Below are 21,420 nucleotides of genomic sequence, written 5' to 3'. Positions count from 1 at the left end.
TCTGAAGGTTTCTTGTTCTCCCCAATTGGGGTTTGAGTTTTTACTTCTCCTTCTGGGAGCTTTATTCAGGGGATACTGTTGTGTAATTTTGAGAAGTCTCTGTATGACTTCTTTTGACTTGTGAAGCCCTTTGAGACTTCGGTAATGAGCTGTTAATTGAACAAAACAGAAATATAAATGTTATTACTGGTTAGTATGACATTCACTCAAAATGAGTTGCACTTCGCAGACGTATGACAAGCCCGTTACCATTTTACTACTTTGGCGCCATCTTGTGGGTGATTTGCGACCACGCAGCTTTTCAATGAGCTCTAAAGGAAGCGATAAAATATGAACACGCTTTACCATTTATATCAGACTTAGTGATAAATGAGGCAATTGTTGTTTAGCACCAAAAAACAAGCACTTAAGTTAAAACAAATGGGGGGAAAGTCACAAAACTAAAAATAATATATACGTTTAATTAAAAAATATCAACCACGTGAGGCCAAAAAAAAAACAAAAATTCAACAGGAGAAAATCAATATCTGTATTTAGTGGAATAATCCTTGGGTGACACCACAAGACCACGTCCTTTTCTTGCTCCTCGGTACACCGTCTCCACAATGTCTATCATCTCCTGCTTGTCCTCCATTGTCCAGTTGATCTTGTTGTTGTTGCCGGTGCCCAAATCAATCATGATGTGCTTGTTCCTTGGGTTGGGGAGAACATTTCACCGTGAGACAGACTAACCTTGAATAAGATGGCGTAAAGTTTTCTCTTGTGTTTTACCTGAAAAAAAACATGACAGTGCAGGGGTCGTACAACTCATACATCTTGTTGAAGTCGGGCACTTCTGTGATGTCCACCAGGTAGATGACGGCAAAGTTTTTCACCTGCCACAGCAGCACAATTGTTTAGTTTATATAGAACACGAAATGTGCATTTTTGACTCTCTTTTTAGTTAATAGCCGCGACATAGTGGATATTAATGAATCTACCGCTAGTAGGTGCTATTGAGCATGTTTTAGGCTCAAACCAACGCTAATAATGCAACAACGCTTAAATATTCTACGAACCTTTTCGGCGATGCTGTACAGAACCTCGTCCATTTTCATACAGGTCGGGTCCCAGTCGTGTCCGAAACGGATCACGAGCACTCGGTCCTCCTCGGACAGGATGGCTTGGTCGACCTGCCAGCCATTGTGGAGATGCGGTAGCATGTACGACATCTTTCAAACACTCGCCGTCCACTCCCCGCCCCTGAAATCGGAAATAATGTCGGATCGATCTAACAAATTTATTGCCATATTTTACAAATTAGCCAACATTTAAGCAATATCAAAGTAATTGTGGGGCTGATAGCCCGACGGATAATAAGCTATCGCGTTAGCTTTAGGAATGCCACTTTAAACACCAACGCCTAATCAAATGATAAAAACACAAGTGACAAACTTACCTGAGTATATTGCTAAATGCGCTATCTGACAAAATAAACGGTTAAAAGAGTCAAAATTACTCGTTTTTACCACGAGTCCACTGCTGCTTTTAGCCGAGAACGTAGCGGATAGGTTTTCTTACGTAATCAGCATGCGACGGAAGTACATTATGTTCACGTCATTGTTTTGATGTAACGCATTGAGCATAGAAAAGATTACGCCTATTTTTTTTAAACACAAAAAAAACAATTTTTGGGCATGATTAAAAAAAACACTTGGAAAAGCAAGTGAACTAAAAAGAAAAAAAATGGAAAGACTATAAGTGGCTTTAAAGGGACAGTGTGTACGATTTAGACTGTTTTTCATTAAAAAGGAATACATTGATTGTACATTCCAAAAACGTGCAAATCAATGTGTTCTAATTGAGCAACAGAATGTTTTAAATACCGTATAACCATAGGTCTAGTTTTCATTCAACTATATTACATGGGGAGTGGCACTTCTTTAGAGGCGGCCATGTCTGTTATAGCTACGGACAATGGTAAATGCAGCGCCTCCTGCTGTCCGTAAAGAAAAATGGTCTAAACCTTACACACTGTCCCTTTAAGTGTAACCCTTATATATCTAGAAAAACGAACCTGGATTAACGTTAAGGACATTCATGCACTGTAAAATAGGATGAGTTATTTTTTTAACTGTTGTTCAAAGTCGGACTGTAAATACTCATAAAACACGAGTGAACATTTAAATGCACACATTAAGTGACCTTTAAAACAAATTGTCCTTCTGACAGTGTGTTTATTCAAACATTTGTGTTGGTATTACCTCCTCAAATTTGATCAAATTTGATTCTTTTGTTGAGTTGTTCAATGTGATCAATGGCATCATCATTTTTAACTTCTAATCAAATAGGTTGAAAGCAAGCGAGGGAAGACCATTTCCTCTTTGGTTTGGCCAGACAACATTTATGACACCAGGAAGACATTCTCTGAGGTACTTAATAGACCCCCCCTCCCACCCCCCACCCCCCCTTTCTTATGACTGTACTTACAGTACACTGTTTTTATTGCTTCAAGATCAGGTAGTATGTTGTAAAGAGACACAATGACAAAACATTTATTTCCTTGTGCAATTCATTACAGTACAAATAGAAATGACACTGAACAAAGATCCAAAGGTTATAGGAAACTTTCCAGTCTATGACATAGCAGCATATTATGACGCTCCTTTTCAAAGAGCGTACGAATCACCGTTAAGATATGTCCGAGCCTATCGTCAATTCCACTTTCTACATGCTACACGATTGCATGCAAGTGGTTCGGAATAGCCGAGCAATTTGCTATTTCATGTTAAGACTTTTTGGTCTATGACACGTTTTAATATTGAGAAAAAAAATAAAATAAAACTACTGCCATCAACACTAATCATCCCTTAAAGCTGATATAGGCATCTTGTATTCTGTATGGCTGTTTTTTTGTTTTTTTTTCACATTTATAGCCAGTACAGAACAGGCAATGACAACAACCAGAAAAATCTCTATTGAAATGTCACATTACTCTCCCATTGCAACATGGTTCCCTCCGCTGGATCCCAGTTTTTCGGGAAAGGCTTGAGCCAGCAGGAACCTGAGGAACATTCATTGTGGAGACGCAAATGAACTCCCACCAGTAGTTTTCCCCCCGCACATTCCACGACACCCCAAACACAAATAAAATAATCCAATATCCATCGACGTCTCTCCCGCGAGGACGCATGAATAATCCGCTACAAAAATCATGTTTCACAATCCCTGATGAGCACTTAAACATAATTACAACACTGAACGTACAGTGTTAAGAAAAAGGTTGGGTATGGTAGATTGATTCACCGTACTCTTTGCTAGTTGGAGGGGTGTTCTGGACATGAACGGTTCACTTCAAACCATTCGTCTATACACCTGGGAAAAGAAAAAAAAGAATGACATTTCACTTAGTAAATACTACTGTTCAGTTTTCATGCATATATTGCACGTCCTGACATTGATATATGAAATGTTTATACTTAATGCTTTATACTTGATATCTTTAACCCTTTTCAGTAGTAGTTACAGTGGGCCCCTGTGTTACGAGATTAATCCGTTCCGCGGTTGAGCTCGTAAGGCAAATTCACAGTATTGTGGGCAATCCAAACCTGTTAAATAGCTAATGCGTTTAGAACACCAGGTAAAAACATCAAAATTGTACATACATATTAAAATTTGGTACCAAAATAGTATAGTAAGTGCTACGTATATGTAATATACATGTATACAATCACAAAACATCATAAAAAAATATTATTATGAAAACATATTTACCTTTGTGTGGCACTTGTTATGCCCATATTCCCTAGCAAGGGTAGCCTAGGCTAGGCTAGCTTCGCATTTCTTGATTATCGCCAGCTTCGTTTCTTTATATCACAGGTGTCGAACTCCAGTCCTCGAGGGCCGATATCCTGCATGTTTTCAAACCTTTTCCCTCAAAAACACCTGATTCAAATGATTGGGATCATTTTGAAGCTCCTGCAGAGCTTGCTAATGAGCTAATCATTTGAATCAGGTGTGTTGGGGAAAGAAAACTGGAAAACATGCAGGCTGCCGGCCCTCGAGGACTGGAGTTCGATATATAAAGTTTATATCATTTACTTACGTCTCTCTTTAACATCACTAGCAATCTTGGGACCCATGGCTAACCCTTTCAACTTTGAATTAAGCAGTAAAATGCACTATAAATACGGTTTTGTAACCACTCACAATTGAGCAAAACTTTACTGTTCTGCCATTTTGAAATGAGGCCGACCAATAGCAGACCAGCATCTCCGTAAGGAGACGCTGACCAATAGCAGACCAGAATTGTAGTGAGGCGTTGCAGGGAGGCAAGTGTGACAGCAACTAAAAATAAGTGTAACTACCTAAAAACGCCTGCAGATGGAGACAAAACAACACAAATACAGCCAAGCCCCTAGGGTCATGACAGTTGTTTTGTAGCAAAAACCGTGAAAATACCATAAAGAGGGGATGAAAAAATTCAGTATTCCACGTCGCAACAGGAAAATAACGTGAGCCAGGAACACTGTAGCACGAGGGTCCACTGTACTTAATTTGTACGTAATTTCTTTAAAAAAAAATTATCTCACTTGCTCAAATAAAATGTTCTCAGGGCTCAGTAACAAACAAAAAAAAACACAGATTAGAATGCATCCAAATCAAATTTAGAACAGCATCTGTGTTGCACTTGTTAAATATACTTAATTAGTACTTATTTGTGTATGTCGGCATTTATCTGAAAAAAAAATCTACTTTCAAAGTGAAAAAAAATCTGTTCAAATGTGAACCCAAACAGTATGTAATGGTTAAGCGGTTTAGAGTGTGAATGTTTTTTTAAGGTCTGACTCAATGTTTGCTCACCAGGAGAAATACTTTTCTTTTAATATGTGCCATCGCGTACAGCTATTGGAAGACAAGTTGGTCCAAAATAGAACAGTAGTAGTGAAGGATAGTTATAAAATGAGTGACTGAATTCTGCACCTATCTTAGCTTTCAGCTATTGGAAGACGAGTTGGTCCAAAGTTGAATAGTCGTACTGAAGAATACGTATGAAATATGTGACTGAATTCTGCATTAATGGCAATAGGGTGGAATGAAGTTATTGGTGGCACTGTGCCTAAGTGTCAGTTTCGTCATCTGACTCAATAGTTCTGGGGTTTTGAATCTCTGGACCTCAGAGCCCAGACAAGACAAATAATTTGCTTACCGGTATAATTTTTTTTTTTTTTTAAATTATAAATTACCCTTTATGGTAGATGCAGAGGCAGGGAAGTCTGGCAATAGTGTCGCCTTGCTCCAGCTCCTCTAAGCAGATGGCACATTCCCCAGAATCTCTCGACAGGATGTCCTCTAAAACGGACGAAAAAAATACACAAATATAGTATCAAATGTCAGATCAGTTACTGGACTCTGCATCTTTGTAAGCCGTGATAGAATTTCCATTGAAGCATTTATAGAAAAAAATAATCATATATCATAATCATATATCATAATCAATAATCATGGGGCATATTTAGCCATATTTCTAGAGGTAATAGGCTCACATGTCAATATTAGGGCTTAATTGTAGCACAGTCATGTACTGTACAGTATATATAGAAAGTCTAACTTTGCATTGATATATTTATCCGATCCAATCCACTTTGTTTAATAGAACAGTTATATTTATGTCTACAGTATGAGTATTAGGAGATGGATAGTTATTTCTATTGTGCAGGGTAGAGGTTAATTTGTTTGTCTTCTGTGAAGAACAGCTAATATTATTACAACTTGCTGAGGAGTTTTGACTGGTTTTATATAGAGCTGGATGATGGGTGTATTGTACTGCCCCCAAGTGGCCAGGGCGTACACATCGAAAGGAGCAACACAATGATGATTGAATTGAAGCAAAAATTGCGTGTTAATTCTTGACATTCCCGTTTATTTTTACATAGCTATGTCTTTTTAGGTGTAATATTATCGATTGATATTTACTTAAAAACACAAATGTGTTTGCATTTTTGGGCGGGTAGTACAGATACATATAATTTCTGAGATACAAGTTGTTTTTAAGTTACAACCATGAAATGATTTAAACTTGTGTCTCAAGGCACCTTTACAGTTCTGCTCATTTCTAATGTGCATGGTGGTGGTTGTCATGAGCAACTGTCAAAAAAGGTGCATTACGCATATAGCACTACCTACAGCATTCTCAGTCACACCGGATTTCAAGTTTTCTCTTTCTTTCCTTTATAAATAGCCAAGTGGTGTGATCACATTAGTTATAGGAAAAGCTGTGCACGGGCTCCCATGTGTATTTCCAGGTTGTATTTATTTACATTGCGGGCACATACATATGCCCGGATATTTCTAGTAGCTCTTTCTATTTATATCATGCAAGGTGGCTGTTATCATTAATCTCTGGCGAGGAGTGATCACATTACTGTAATTGTATGTGTGTATTGCCTAGTGTGGGCACACCCTGAGAAACACAACCATAAAATAGACGCGGTATTTAATTGAGACTCGTTAATAGCTGCCAACATCATGTGTTGAACTACTTTACATTTTTTTTGTGATTGATGCTAAGGCAATGGAAGTCGCGTCAATGTTGTTTAATCAGGAAGGAGATGCAGCGACAAGGATACTCTTCTAAAGGCTAATAGGCTTCAGTTAGATGAAATTTTAGGGTTTGGTTTAGCATTTTGGTATTTAAATGTGCAATGTTTGATTTTTTTTTATTTGAGTTCCTTTTGAGTTTAGACAGTCTGCAATTTCAAATTGTTTACAGCCTTTTGTTAGATGAAATTCTACAGTGTGGTCTTCCTTTTTGGTGTTTAAAAGTGATGTTTGTTTTTTTTCAGGCACTTTGATGCACTTGGGTTATTTTTTTCTGTTTTAGACTAAGCTGTAACCAGTACAAACGCAGTAAATAATAAGTAGCAGTTGTTGAAAGTTGAGTTATATTGCTTTTTTCTTTTGTTAATGTTAAAAATGACAAAGGTCTAGGTATATTTATATATATTTTTTTTATCGATAATATCCTTATTTATAGACAGTGCGTTGAGTGGGGGCGTGAAAAGTTTTCTCTTTCCTCGGAGAGGCTTGGCATAATATAATTGAGAGCAATGCTTTAGCCAATCTTTGACATTTTGAATTGTTTGTTAGCATTAAGAAAGCAGGCTTTTGTTAGCATTTGTTTTCAGTTTTATTTTCATTGCCTCTCATATGGCGAACTGTCAGTGAGTATTTTCATTTCCACAACGTGATAAGAATACTTAAGAAATGTTATATTTATAAGTTAAATGGAATGATCACTTGTCGTATTACACACCCTTTGAACGTAGGTCTGAATATGTAAGGATATTTACTGTACACGTAAAAACAACGGTGTCATTCTTACTGTTGTAGGTGAGGCGCGATTTGCTGAAACACATGAGCAGATGTTTTTCTATTTCATCTGACGCCATGAATTTGGAGCACACAGGACAGTGGAAACCTGTGGAGAAAATGGACAAGGATGAAGATGAAGAGGACTTTTTGACTCAATTATCTCCAGCCATTCTTTTCATTTCAACCGTACAAGGTCATAAACACATTCTTCTGGAAACATGCATCATGTGACTGACTGGTTTAGTGTTTAATCAAGCCATAATTTGAAGCCCATATACGTGGATTTGGAGCAGCTTCTCGGCCAGATTAAGCGGGCAAGCTTCCACTAGTTGGAGTATGATAAAATCCAAATCGGGAAATGGCATCCAATGAATCATATGTGCACCATGTGTCCATGAACGAGGCCAGGGAAAAAAAAAAAAAAAAAGGGGAACAGCACGTGGACGCGACAGAAGTCCTGCTGGTCATTAATGATTACACTTCCTCATGGGGAAAATCACTACCACCTCGAGGGAGTCATATCAGGAGAAGTCACAATAAGAAAATTGACATGGCAACAACTGTAAAAGGTTTATTCATATAAGTGGGATGTGAGACCGTGACTGTTTTGAGTAAATTCTGTTTTGTCTCCTTAAGGACACGCCCCACCAGGAAGTGTGCTTATATATGTGTGTGCGTGCAAATGTGTAACCTGCAGGCAGCTCTTATCTGCTGACCTACATTATACACTCTTCCCTCTCGCAGTCGCTGTGAAAAACAGGCCGGTTTTGCAAGACGGTTAAGGAGGGAGAGGGGGAGGGAGGGAGGAAGACTCAAACAAAACAGCCACCTGTGGCTGCAATCAAACGACGGCGGCTGTTATACTGTAAGCGCCATATGCCCCAGTGGAAAAATACAGTACATGTAAAACAAGTAAGGTATTGGAAAAATATGCATACAGTATGATCACTTTAATAGGATGTGTATTACAAAGTAAGGCCACAATTGGAGGTGACATTTCTTCAGAACAATGGATTGGCCAGGAGCAGGTGGGTGTGGGCAACATGTGGCACAGGGGCCATTTAGGGTCCCACAGAATTCAACCAGGCCGCTTTGTAAAGAAAAATATATAGATTCTATTTTTTTTTAAAAGAAACAAAACTCATTGTACTTATCTCTCACTCATAAAGTATAGTACAAACCTACACATAAGCTACTACACTTTATGTAGTGGTTTATGTGTAGGTTTGTATGCACTAATGAGCCTAAGTGTTTTTGAGACTACAATGCATCTATAATTCTTGTTCTTGGAAAAACAGGCAGAATCTCAAACCACTACTCCATCTGTTGGCAGATCCCAAACTATCCAGTGCTTATTCATCGATTTTCTACTGTGCCTGCCCTCATTTGGTTGAGCAGGAGTCAATCCTAACTGACTTTTTGGGTAGACGAGAAAACAACATGTTACACACACATTCACAATATTGCAGAGAAAGTCATATTAACCTGCTGGCAGGTTGCATCATCAGTTTTTGTAGACAAGTCCATCCACGGACTTATGACCTATTGCGTATGCATTCACACCTATGTACAATTTAGATGTTTAAATTAACCGAATAGAGGCATCAGGACTGCGGTTTTGCACAATGACAAACCTCCAGCAACCTGAATCTTGAGCTTACCTGTCAGCAGGCGGGGGGATAGATGAGCCGGGAGGGACCCTATTAGCAGCCTGTGGCCCTCGGGGGTCATCTGGCCTTCGTCGTCGCCATCTGTGCCGTCCAAACTTTGATTGAGAGCGTGCGAGCCGGGTCTGCCCCCGGCCGGTATGCTGAGGCCGGAGCTGGTGGGCCCCCCGCCCGTGTAGCGGATCCGGGGGCCCTCGGGTCCATTGGTGTATCTGAAACCTGCGAATCTTTCCCCTCCGCCGGGGTTCCCGGATGGCAGATCGGAACTGGAATAAGCCCGGGTTCTGCCGTCGTACACGGGACTGCTTTGTTTGGCCCCCATGCTGTTTTTTCCCCTATTGTTTTTGTGATCGGAGCGAAGCTCGTCAAGCTCTTGAGTAGGGCTTAACACATGCTTACCGTCCTGACGACGTGACAGCGACAAAGGAAACGCAAGTCAAAGCGACATCGCCGCGTCGAGACAACATCTTAAAGTTCTCAGCGTTGTGCGTAAAAGTGCACACTGGCTCACTAGCAACTTTAATTTCCCAAACGGGCGTTTATTTTGTTTGTTTGATTGTTCTTTCAGCGCCCTTCCCCTTCGCTCCTGGAGCCCCGAAACAAAACAAAGGTTGAAAAAATGTAGAAAATCTTCAAGTGGACGCCATCCGCTGATGCCCCTCGGGCAGACTAGCGTATAATCAAAAGTTGACACGCATCCCACGTAGTTCAAGTTTGTTTTTGTTCTCGACTGTGGACGGTTTGGAGAGAAAAATAAAAGCAGGGATTGCCCTCCTCCCGCTGCCGGAAGCGCACGTCAAGAGGAGCCTTCGTTGTTTTCAAAGTAAAAAGTTACCTGCGACTCTTCGATCACAAATAACGTTACTATTTGAGACGCATCCGTTTTTTATAGCAATTATAACATTATTTGAATTCAATATGCTAAGATTAGTCATGCGTGCTATTGTGTATTCGGTTGCTTGAACCACACAATTTGTTTTATTTTGTAAGCTGCATTATTTTTTTCGTCGGTTCCAGCCCATACCCGACTCTCAGCTCCTTGAGTCAGGTGGCTCATGACGTCAGAACCAGTGAGCCCTGCGGCCTGTTGTGGGCTCAGGACTTGTTGCTATTATCAACCTTTCGCGCTCATATTAACACCCAGAGACAATGCATTTACTTGCAGTAATTACATCCCCACGGCTTTTGAATCCAAGTCATGCTCCGGAATTAAACCTAATAGACCATGCATTCACACTTACACTCATTTGAGCGCCATTACATGACACCATATTGTCCCTTTCTGAAGTGTGAGACACAAAGAAATCAAAATAATTCTATCCTAGTTTGAGTGTGCAAGGACGCTGCTGGTACTAAAGAACCTTTTTTTTTCCAGTTGTAATTTTTAAAAACTTAATTTTGTGAAATCTGTGGCGTGATGAAAAGGTCCAAATATGTATCCGACTTTTTTTTTTGACTGGGCTAGTGTCATATTTGGTTATTTTTTGCTTTGTCACACCTCTCAAAGCTAAGTTTTTTTTTTTAATGATATTAAAAAAAACAGCAAATGAGGAACATTTCACAATGACTTGGAAAATTACATTTTTTCCCCCCACAATTCTTTCTCCGGTTTTTGCCATTGTTGTTCATGTGGAAATTTTCCTCAAGCTTTAGGGAAGTGTTTTTTTTTTTTTTTTAGTGACTTGAAAATATGTTATTTTGCTCTTGTGGGCTTGATCAAAAAGATCAAAATGGACCCCTCCGGAAAATAAGAATAAGAACTACACAACAAACAAATATTAGGTTCACACGCTTTATTGGAACAATTGCACACTCACGTCTCGGGAACAAACGCAATTAAGATACATTGCATGAGGAACATCAGGAGAGGCCTAGGATGGCACAAACACGGGCTAAAGATAAACCATCTTTGTGGTGAAGGCGGTGCTGAGTGGCGGGTTGGATCCAAGCAGCAAATAGCAACAGAAATTAGATTTATAGTCGGAAAATATGGGCAGTACAATCGGAGTCCGTTGCTCTCTGTCCAACGTTAACTCATTCTCTGCCATTGACAGCCATAGAAGTCAAAGCTCAATTTTAATTGGACTGGACTTTCATAGCTGCCAATGGCACAGAACAAGCTGATTCACTGCCAGCCCAGTAAAAATTGATATTTGACGTCTGTAACCATCAGTGGAAGTTCATGTTCCTGCGATTACCTGACTCCGACCTTTTCCAGGACCGACAAATGCCGTTACTACTCCTATAATGAGTGTAGACTGCCATTTTGGTAAGCATTTCATTAAAGTACGCTAAAGTTAAAGATGCGTGAATGACTTGTGCTGGGAGAGGCAAGGCAACAACTAGGAAGACCACAGTTAAGAGATAAAAATAAATGAGGGTGTCATGTGACTGGAACCAGGAAGAGCATCAACTGCAGCACAGGGCCTTTTGTTGTGACAGTCACAAGATAGCAAAATGGGGGGGGGGGAGAAAATTCCGTCCTTGTATGATGATGTAACCCGAGAAGCTCTCCGTGTCACTTGTGATAAGGAAATGCGTAGTATGCTTTTCTGAATCACAGTCAAAACACTTGAGGTTCATCTAGGGCCGCAAATTGGGGGGTGGGGGGTCTCCATGCCTCATCTCATGTGTGTGTTTTTCTCCTGTCTAATGTTTGCATGTTGTCACCAAGCGAGCATAGAAAGTGGGTTAACGTTCACATTCGCCTCCCGGGAAGTCAAAGTAGTGCCGAAATCGCTGGCGTGCCGTGGAAGGTTAACCAAAAACGGTGAATGATTATGATAGTTACGCGTCGGCATGGGTCACATAGCCCTGTTATGTTTGTGTGTGTGTGCAAGGGGACCGTAGGGGCCGGGGTTCAATCAAGTGCAACAGAGCGCACGCCTTGAAAGCAAAGCAACATTCAAGAACATGATGGTGTATTTTTTTAGGAAGTCGGCCCTGTGTTGTGTGTTTTTGTGATTCAGTAGTGAGGCCCCCAGGATCCCTGGGCTCGTCACTGCTGGCTGACCCCCATTTGCTGGTGGTCGGGCCCCGGCTCGCCCTCCACATCAGCGTGGTAGTGCTCGAACGTCTCGTCTTCTATGTCAGGGAGCCCCAGCAGCTAGTGGGAGGAGACGGATAATATTTAGTGTACGGTATGTGCTTTTGTCCTCAACACTCAGTGCTAGGCTGAGGATTTTTAATGAAGTGAGTAAAAAGGTGGGAGGAAGTCACATACAGTATGTGCAAGTCAGAAGTAAGTCTTAGGTTGTGAACTTGAAGTTTCAGGAAAGTTCCGAGGTAATGTGGCAAAACAAAGTCGATTTTAGACTAAATATCAAACCAGTCAAATCCTAAGTCAAATTATTCAGGTTTTAGGGTACTTTGTAATTGGAATTTTGAATAATGAAAAGAAGAAGGGTTTTCCCAAATTTTCACTAGTACTGTATACATTTGAAGACAATTTCTGAAAACATGTAAATGTTTTTTCTCTTTTTTTTTCTGTTTTTTTTTTTTTAATTTTTCTAGTTCAGCAATGCATTTAGATGCACCGTTATCACTGAGTGAGTTTCTTCTTGGCCCATATTTCTAAATATAGCATACAATTAGCTAGATAGCAAGCTATCTATGTATACACCCTGAAAATATACTGTATATACTGTAAAATATACTGTATATATTCCCAGGATGCCATTATTTATATATATATATATATATATATATATATATATATATATATATATATATATATATATATATATATATATATATATATATATATATATATATATATATATATATATATATATATATATATATATATATATATATATATATATATATATTAATTTGCCAAGTGGAACCCCATAATCCTGTTAGCTTGTGTGTAAACTATTAGCTAACGACGCCGAGTGAAACCCCTATTAACTTACGACTAAGCTAGTAGCTAATGTGACAAAGGTTTGATTTAGCATGACTATCAAATTATTTTATTATTTATTTATTATTTATTATTTTATATACTTGGCAATTTATTTCACCATTTAAATTGGGCCAGCTTGTCGACAACATTCGCAAGACATTTATTTTGACAAAAAAATTATTACTAGTCTTTTACTTTGTCCTGATAAAATGCTTTGTTAATGTTTGACTAACTGTCAAGTTAACATATTTAATGTTTTGGGTTTTATCGTGACGAACGAAGTTAAATGTCTTGTTTCTCTTATCTTTGATTTTCAAACACTGTATGTCATCATTCTCCTTTTCACAACTTTATTCGACATCAATCAAATATAATCATCTTTGGCTTCAGGGTCTCTCCGAATGAAATTGTGGCCCCATCCTAAATTTTCATTTGACTGAAATATTCATTTTAAAACTACGAAAATAAATCAATGGAAATTCAATTCCAACCCAAATGTATGTATCCAAAACTTAAGTCATGGTGTAGCCACTCTATGAATAATTCAATGTTGCTTATCTATTCCAGTTTTGCGAGAGACGCCAACACAGCTTACTGAGGTCACTGCATGTTCCAAAGTGTGTTCAAAACCAACTCCGTTTATCTTACAGGCCTGAAGGACGTGAAGACCTTCTGCAGCACCTCCAGCAGGGTCTTCTTGCCGCAGGATGAAATGTAATCCTGAGCCAGCTGTAAGAATGGTAGGCAGTCCTCGCTCTCGCTCCACACGTGCTGTACAAACACACACACACAAACATATATATATATATATATATATATATATATATATATATATATACATCTACGATACTATACATGCATTTATAATGAACAGATAACAGTGATTTCACTAGATCTATTATTACCATGGTTTCAGGACCCCTAAATACATACAATGCCTGTCAAAAGTTTAGAAACATCTTCACATTCAAATGGTGTCAAAAATAATTACAGGTTAAGAAATCCAAATGGTTATACACTTAAAAATGCAGAGATGTGAACTCAAAGTTATTTCAGCTCATAAATCATTATCTACATCACACAAATGAATGGGTAAATGCCAGAGATATGGATGTATATGCAAAGAGTGTCTACTTAAAAATGCAGAGCTGAGAATTGATAACATTCCAGCTAAAAAAGGATCATCCACATCATGAACCTACAGGAGAAAATGCCAAGATGTGCAAAATTCTTATGTAGGTGAAAGGTGCTACTTGAAAACGCAGCGCTGTGAACTGAAAGTTACTGACAGTCAAAAACCATCATTCACATTATAAATCTGAGTGAAGCTGTTGTATAGGCAAAAACTATCTACTTGAAAATACACAGCTTTGAACTGAAAGTATTCCAAGTCATTAAAAGATCATCCACATCATGGCGCTGGAGGAGAAAATACCAAGATGTGTAAAACTATTTTATGGGTAAAAAGGGCCTACTTGAAATTGCAGCATTTTGAACTGAAAGTCATTTCAGATCATAAATCACTTTCCACCTTCCAAGTGAGTAAATACGTAAACAAACAAACAAAAAACACTGAATTGGAGGGTGTCTTCAATATTTTGACTGATTCTATATGCACAGTTGCACCAGGATACATGTGCTTGTAAAATTTCTTGAGTTGTTAGGTATGTTGAGGCCACCTAAAATGGCAAGCATGGCCAGGAGAGCCTTAAAGAAAATTAACCGGGGGAGCTCTTTGGCCTGAAGCCATATCACATATGTGGCCTATAAACTAGACTTGAATGACGGGAATAAGTCATCAACCACATCCTCTTTTCAGTAAATGGAAGGTCATTTATGCTGTTAGTAGGCCAGCATCAACTCAATTTTTATGTTGTTTTACTGGGGTCCAAAGGTCACAGTTACATAATGGCAGTCCTGGTGAAATCAAATGGTCCCAAAGTAATTATTTATTTACTACAAATAGTACGTATTTGGTCATCAGCCTATCAGCAACCTAATGAAAGGTAGCACATTCATTTTGTATCACACGATAGTGGCAACTGTTTCTAATATTTTGGCAAAGAAATTAACTTGATTATTAATTATTATTTGTCCCCCAAATAATAATCAACATAAAGTGTCAGACCTGTTCTCAAAAATAAATATTTGTCCACAGAAAAATGTTCGGATTAAAGTGTCCTCTTTTGGGATCATAGTAGAGTTATGTTCACAAAAGTAAAGCATTGACTTGACAGGTATTGAGAAGTGGCACATGAAAAGTTGGGTTGAATCATTCTATGAAGCTGTCTTTTTATAATAATGAAATTTAATAACCTACTGAACATAAAAATTGTGTTATGAACATGTATTTTCCTGAAACAATTATTTAATTCAATAATTATTTTTCAAGGATTTGTGCATGTTTGTTATTGGTTTTTTTTAAAAATCCCAAGTACCCCTTGATGTTCCTTTAAGTACCCCCAGGGGTAGTATTACCCCCATTTGAGAACCATTGGTCTAATTAATAAATCTGACACTGACAAGCATTATTTTCTACACACTACTGGATTGTAATGATGTAGCCAGCCAGGTTACTGTTTTAGGCCTGTGTCAATCCACTAAATAGCTGGGAGGTGTTATTTAAATAAAACAACAAAAGGAACTGATTTGAATACATTGTCACATTGTTTATTATGTAAAAGGTCGCCCCAAGGGTTTGGTTTTCGTCAGTTGCTCCACCTCTTGTTCGAACACACCCTAATGTGGGAAAAGTGTGAAGAAATGACATAAAAGTGCAATATAGTTCGGTGACTTAAAGACTCATTTGACGAACTATTAAGTGAGAAACGAAAAATCTCCCAGGTCAGGCTCCGAATGGTGTGACCTGTACTGACCTACCTGTAGTTCAATGTGAGGAGTGCCTGTTGTGTTGCAGCGTCCTCTAGTGCACCCGGCACGTATTATTCACTTGACAAAATATAATGTCTCACCACCCCAAAAAAAAATTGTCAAGAACTTTATATAGTGAATCATGTTGTCTCCAGTTTATATGCAGACGTAATTGCTTTATTTAACTACTTATGTCAAATCTGGGGTTATTTATATAAAAACAAAGCCTATTATTACCACTCGTTTATCTCGGGGCGGCCGTTTTAACCGTACACTCTTCCTTGCATATTCGTTGCTCACTTTATATTTTACTATTATTATTATTATGAATAATAATAATAATAATAATAATAATAATAATAATAATAATAATAATAATAATAATAATAATAATAATAATAATAATATTCTTTTACCAACCAAACGAAATGTTTGTCTAATATCAATGTATATATATTTTTTTGTACCTTATTGCCGCCAGGAAAATGTGTTTAATGGAAGGTGGGAGCTGTACAGACACATCAACACCCTTATTAGGTAATTTTTAGCACTTTCGTTTGGCCTGTGTGTTGATTTGTCATTTTAAAAAATCGTGAAATTGATATTTTGCAAAAGAGCCACAGTGCTGGCAGAAATATTTACAAGACAAGTTTATAAAAGGTACTAACGACCTAATTGTGGCATTTACAAGAAGAGTCCACTCATTTAGCAATTTTTAGCAGTAAATAGTTAATATTTTGTCATTAATTACCAATTTTAGTGCTAGCCATTTTAGGCAATCCTTTGATTAGAATACCTATGATTTTGGTTCTGGAGTCTAGACTCTAAAAAATTACTTTTTTGGGATTGAATAAGTTAATTTGATAACAATTATTTTTCACGTACAATTAATACTTTTAAAAGCACTTCGGATGCTGTCAATTGAAAATTACATCACATGATGAAGAATGAGGTCAATGCTAATCAATCATGCGTCAGTTTATGAATTGTCACGTGACAAAAAGGTGAGCCATGATTGGTCGTTACATGAGCCTTGACCAAAGTGTTACATCATTTTAAAGCAAGAGCAAGTAGAAAAAGCTTTTAAAGATAATAATTATACACCGAAAATAATTTGTTATGAAATTAATTACAGACAAAATTTTAACTTTTTATTACTGTAAATAGCAAAATAAATTGGCGAAGCAAGTTATGCAAAAGCTATGAGCATGAAAATTACTTTGAAGCAATTTAAATTAGTATTTCCATATTCCCTTGTTTTCCACTGTTTTGTTTTTGTTTTTTTTTTAAGTTGTAATCGCCCAGAATGATTGAAGAAAATCAAGATGATATTTTTGGACCATATAGCCCAGTCCTAAACTGTGATATCAATAAAGTTATATTGAATCAATTTAAAAGGTAAAGCTTTGCTACCATCTTATGGCATCAGTGGCTAAATATGTAATGAAAAGCCTTTTTTTGTTGTTGTTCTATCAACTTTACAATCACTCACGCCCAGACTCTCACACCACACCTATACACGTCAAAGTTAATCTGCGCCTGACCAAGCCCCGCCTCTTAAGGGCACATGCATGTACACAGGCAGTACAATATGTGCAGTATTTTCTATCCATTTTATGCTTTGCAATTTGTTTGTCTTTGGTTCTAGAATATATCTGTTGAATGGAAAAACAAACTTGGGCAACCTACAGCACCTAGACCATGTAACAGCCCCTTTAGAGTTTTTGATGTGGCCCGCTATGTGATTCTGATCACAAATTAAATCTCAGAGGAAGTGTCAAAGAATACTAACAATATATAACTCACACATGCTCATAAATTAGAGTAATGAACACTGCTTCATCACATTTTTTTCATCAGTGTATTACGGCCCTCTGAGGATTTTTAGTGCATGGTTTTAAATTGAGTGGGAGTGCTCGGTGCTCAAGAGTGCTGTAGAAAGACAGTTATTGCAGCTGATGTGTGTGAGTGTGCCGTGCGTAGGTTTGCAGTGAGTGGCCTTCTATATTAGAATGTAGCGTTACACTGGAAACAAGAGCAGGAGATAAAGACGACTAAGAAAGATGGATGGATCTTAACGTTTTCTCATCGCCATTTCTAGTCAGGATTTTTTTTATTATGAAAAAAAGAATCCTGAATTTTAGATTAATACAGTAAATCATCAATATTCTGAAGAACTGCACATGGAATTATTTGGTGAACAAAATGTTAATCAAAGCAGGAAATGTTTTATGATTTCGATTTTTCGAAGTATGCACCTTCTGCCCAGATATGTAACAGCTTTGCACATCTTGTTATTTTCTCATTTAGTTTTATGACATGGGTGTCCAAACCCGGTCCTCAAGGACCACTATCCAGCATCTTTTTGATGTTTTCGTCTTCCCAATACATCTGATTCAAATGATCAGCTCATCAGCAAGCTCAGCAGAAGCCTGATAACGATCCTAATCAGTTGAATTAGATACGGTGGAAGACGGAACTCTCAAACACATGCAGTATAGTGGCCCTAGAGGACTGGGCTTGGACACCCCTGCATTATGATGTGGATGATGCTTTATGAGCTGGACTGACTTTAAATTCACAGCTCTGCTTTTTGATTGAATCCGTCTTTGTTTTCCCCAGAGAACATCTTTGCACATCTTGGCGTTTTCACAGACAGCTTTATGATATGGATTATGTTTTATGGACTGGGATTACTTTCAGTTCACAGCTCTGCATTTTCAAGTAGGCACCTTTTTTCCCCTCAGTGAATCTCTTTTCACATCTTGGCATTTTCACAGACAGCTTAATGATGTGTATTATTATTTTTGACTTGGAATGATTTTCAAATCCCAGCTCTGCATTTTGAAGTTGGGACATTTTGACCAATTGCAAGCTATCCACATCTTGGTATATTCTCACTTAGCTTTATGATGTGGATGAAGCTTTATGGCCTGAAATGACTTATATTTCCAAGCTGTATATTTTCGTGTAGGCACCCTTTACCTAGATCACAGCTATACACATTTTGATATGGTCTTAGTCAGTTTTTAGATGTGGATGATGCTTTACGACCTGAAATTACTTACACTGTATTTCACTGTGCATTTTCAAGAAGACATTATTGCTAATTGTTTTTTTTTCTCAGTAAGCATTGTGATATCTGTGGATGTCGCTTTATGACCTGAAATGACTATCAGAGCACTGCTGTGTATTTCACAGTAAATAGCCTGACTTTGTTGACCTGCTGATGTATTTGACAATGTAAGAATTTGAAGGTGTTTCCAAACTTTTGATCGGCACTGTATGCACGCGCATCATTAAGCATTTAAAATGGATGTCCTTTCATCTCACCAGAACCGTCTGTTGCCACGCGAGCTTCTTTGTCTGTCCATATCGAATCCTGAATATATAACGGCCAACCGCTGTGTCATTGAATGTGTTATCGAATGAGGAGGGCCTCATGGGTCATGGGTCATCTCCATCTGGCCTCTGTCATTAAAACTGGGGCAGGGAGAAAGCGAGGGCGGGTCTGCAGCATCACTGATATGATGTGGATACTGGTGTGGTCTTATATGAACAATCTGTTGTGTGTGAGTGTGTGTTTGTTATTATATTTAACCCTTGTGAAGTATTTTGACCTTTTTACTTTCATTTTCTTCCACATTATTCTTGCAGTATTTTAGCCAATGAAGGAATGGTGAACCCCTGGTCGAGTGACAATTAAGTGGTCACGCCATGGTGAACTTTGATGGGTCATAGCCATATGGGTGAAATTTCAGCTCCCTAGAGTCTTTTTTCAATGCTTTTGCCATATATATATATATATATATATATATATATATATATATATATATATATATGTATGTATGTCCACTTTGCTCAACGTCCAATCCCGCTCTCCCTCTGACCACACCTTTTGAGTGGCAATTACGTGATGAATACAGTTTTTTTGCTCATCTTTGTTGTCTTGACGGGGTGACATATTTTAATTCCGGATGTAAAAATATTAATTGTTCTTAAGAGTTTGACAAGAGTTACCTCCTGTTTATGCTGCCTGTTACTATGTGTGCTTTCTTGACAGGGTTAGAGACGCTTAGTTAGGGATGCAAAATGAAGGGAGACAAATTAAGTCATTCAGTCGAGTCTTTTAAAGCAACGACTTTTGAGAGGATTCTAAGAGATGCTAATGTTCATAAATAATCATTCGGAGATAATAGTCTTCTACCAGGACTTGTTTTTGGTTTGGCTAACAGCATGTTGTAAGGCCTAATGCATTATCCTGTTTTCCTTGCCTCCTTGACCCAGCATTGAAAAAGACACATTTGACTGATTTATATAATAGTTCCAGCAGCCACCATTGTGTGTGCTGGCCTTTTCTGCCCAGCATCAACCTTGGGGATGATGGTGCAAATCTGCGTTGGTGCATGATTGCATAATAACACACCGCAGCGACCGGAATGTGACATGTAATGCATCGTAATCCAAGCAGGGGGAGTTTATTTGAGTTGGGGGGACGGGGTGCATGACATCATCCATTCCTTCCTCCGAGTCCACGGGGACCCCGCCTATGGTAGAACAAACACACACATGCATGTGCGGAGAAGGCTATCGAGAAAGGGGGAGAGGCCCACTCACGAAAGTGTCGGTTCCGCCGGGGCACAGCACATAGAAGGAGACGCCGGGCTCCGCGTAGAAGTCCAGCCGCCTTTCGTCGTCCTCCTCGGCGAAGATGAGCTCAAACGGGTTCCCCGAGCACCACTTCTCGGCCGCCTCCACCAGATGCTTGAACTCCATCCTCGGTTAGCCCCCTCTCGCTGGCTCCCTTCCTCTTCCTCCTTCTTCTTCTTCTTCCTACGCCCAAAGGTGCTTCTCGATGCGGATGTTGAAGCGAGACAAAGAGGAGGCGAGCTGGTGGTCGCATCAGCAGCCGCCTTTCGCTCTGCGCATCTCCTCTTTAAAAAGAAGAGGAAATCAGTTGAAAGAGATGAGCGCCATTCCGCTCCGTTAGGAAAGCAGTCCGCCTGGCGAGTGAGTGCATGATGCACACAAAAAAGGACGCTGAAAAAAAAAGGAAAAAAATGCGATGACGATTTTTTTCAGCCAAGCCAGGCGTCCATGTTGAGAGTCGGAATTTTTTTTCCTCTTTTCCCTTAACAATGAACTGCGAAATACATGATCTTTAATAATAATTGGAGTCACTTGACGTAATGCTCATTCATGCAAAAAATAAACAAATAAATAAATCTTCAGATCAACCACGTGGCGTGATATTGTTGATAAATACGCCCATAGGACAAGTCATTAGGTACACCTGCCTCATCGCAGGCTAATGTTTGCTTGAATTGTGAGAATTTTAAAAAACAAAATACGTTGATTTAATTGTTCAAATAAACCAATAAAAATAGAACATCATCAATGCACTTGCATCATATGAATTTGATCGATTTGTTCTATTTTAAATGTTAAAAGTAGAACTTATCTAAATACTTCTTTCCATATGCATGTAGTTTCATTGCCTTGTTAAAGTAAAAAATACATTTTAAAAATTGTTAACGATCACACTTTAACGTAACATGCATTTTATTTCTTAATCTAGTTTAGCTCTTTAAATAACAAACGAATTGAAAAACGAAATAGCTA

The 21,420-nt window shown here is 38.5% G+C and overlaps 3 protein-coding genes across 3 annotated transcripts; all 3 read right to left on the bottom strand.

Annotated features, from left to right (window-relative positions):
- Positions 1–441: 441 nt before the first annotated feature.
- txnl4a (thioredoxin-like 4A) lies at positions 442–1,600 on the bottom strand. The gene is made up of 4 exons (XM_088404994.1): positions 1,439–1,600; positions 1,059–1,242; positions 772–875; positions 442–692 (listed from the first exon to the last, which is right to left on the bottom strand). The coding sequence occupies exons 2-4, from the start codon at positions 1,209–1,211 to the stop codon at positions 521–523; spliced, it is 429 nt and encodes a 142-aa protein (XP_088261120.1). The 5' UTR covers positions 1,212–1,242; positions 1,439–1,600; the 3' UTR covers positions 442–520.
- Positions 1,601–2,513: 913 nt separating this feature from the next.
- Positions 2,514–9,799, bottom strand: LOC148406592 (E3 ubiquitin-protein ligase ZNRF2-like). Its single transcript, XM_088404219.1, has 4 exons — positions 9,015–9,799; positions 7,364–7,459; positions 5,226–5,331; positions 2,514–3,354 (listed from the first exon to the last, which is right to left on the bottom strand). Exons 1-4 carry the CDS (start codon positions 9,340–9,342, stop codon positions 3,297–3,299), a joined length of 588 nt encoding a protein of 195 aa, XP_088260345.1. The 5' UTR covers positions 9,343–9,799; the 3' UTR covers positions 2,514–3,296.
- Positions 9,800–10,798: 999 nt separating this feature from the next.
- mturn (maturin, neural progenitor differentiation regulator homolog (Xenopus)) lies at positions 10,799–20,964 on the bottom strand. The gene is made up of 3 exons (XM_088405635.1): positions 20,416–20,964; positions 13,576–13,698; positions 10,799–12,126 (listed from the first exon to the last, which is right to left on the bottom strand). Exons 1-3 carry the CDS (start codon positions 20,572–20,574, stop codon positions 12,019–12,021), a joined length of 390 nt encoding a protein of 129 aa, XP_088261761.1. The 5' UTR covers positions 20,575–20,964; the 3' UTR covers positions 10,799–12,018.
- Positions 20,965–21,420: the final 456 nt, after the last annotated feature.

Source organism: Hippichthys cyanospilos, chromosome 21 (genome assembly GCF_059441005.1).
Source record: "Hippichthys cyanospilos isolate Australia breed blue-spotted pipefish chromosome 21, RoL_Hcya_1.0, whole genome shotgun sequence".
In the NCBI taxonomy this organism is placed as follows: domain Eukaryota; kingdom Metazoa; phylum Chordata; class Actinopteri; order Syngnathiformes; family Syngnathidae; genus Hippichthys; species Hippichthys cyanospilos.
The sequence above is the reverse complement of the archived record's forward strand: the minus strand, read 5'-3'. Positions and strand labels throughout refer to the sequence as shown.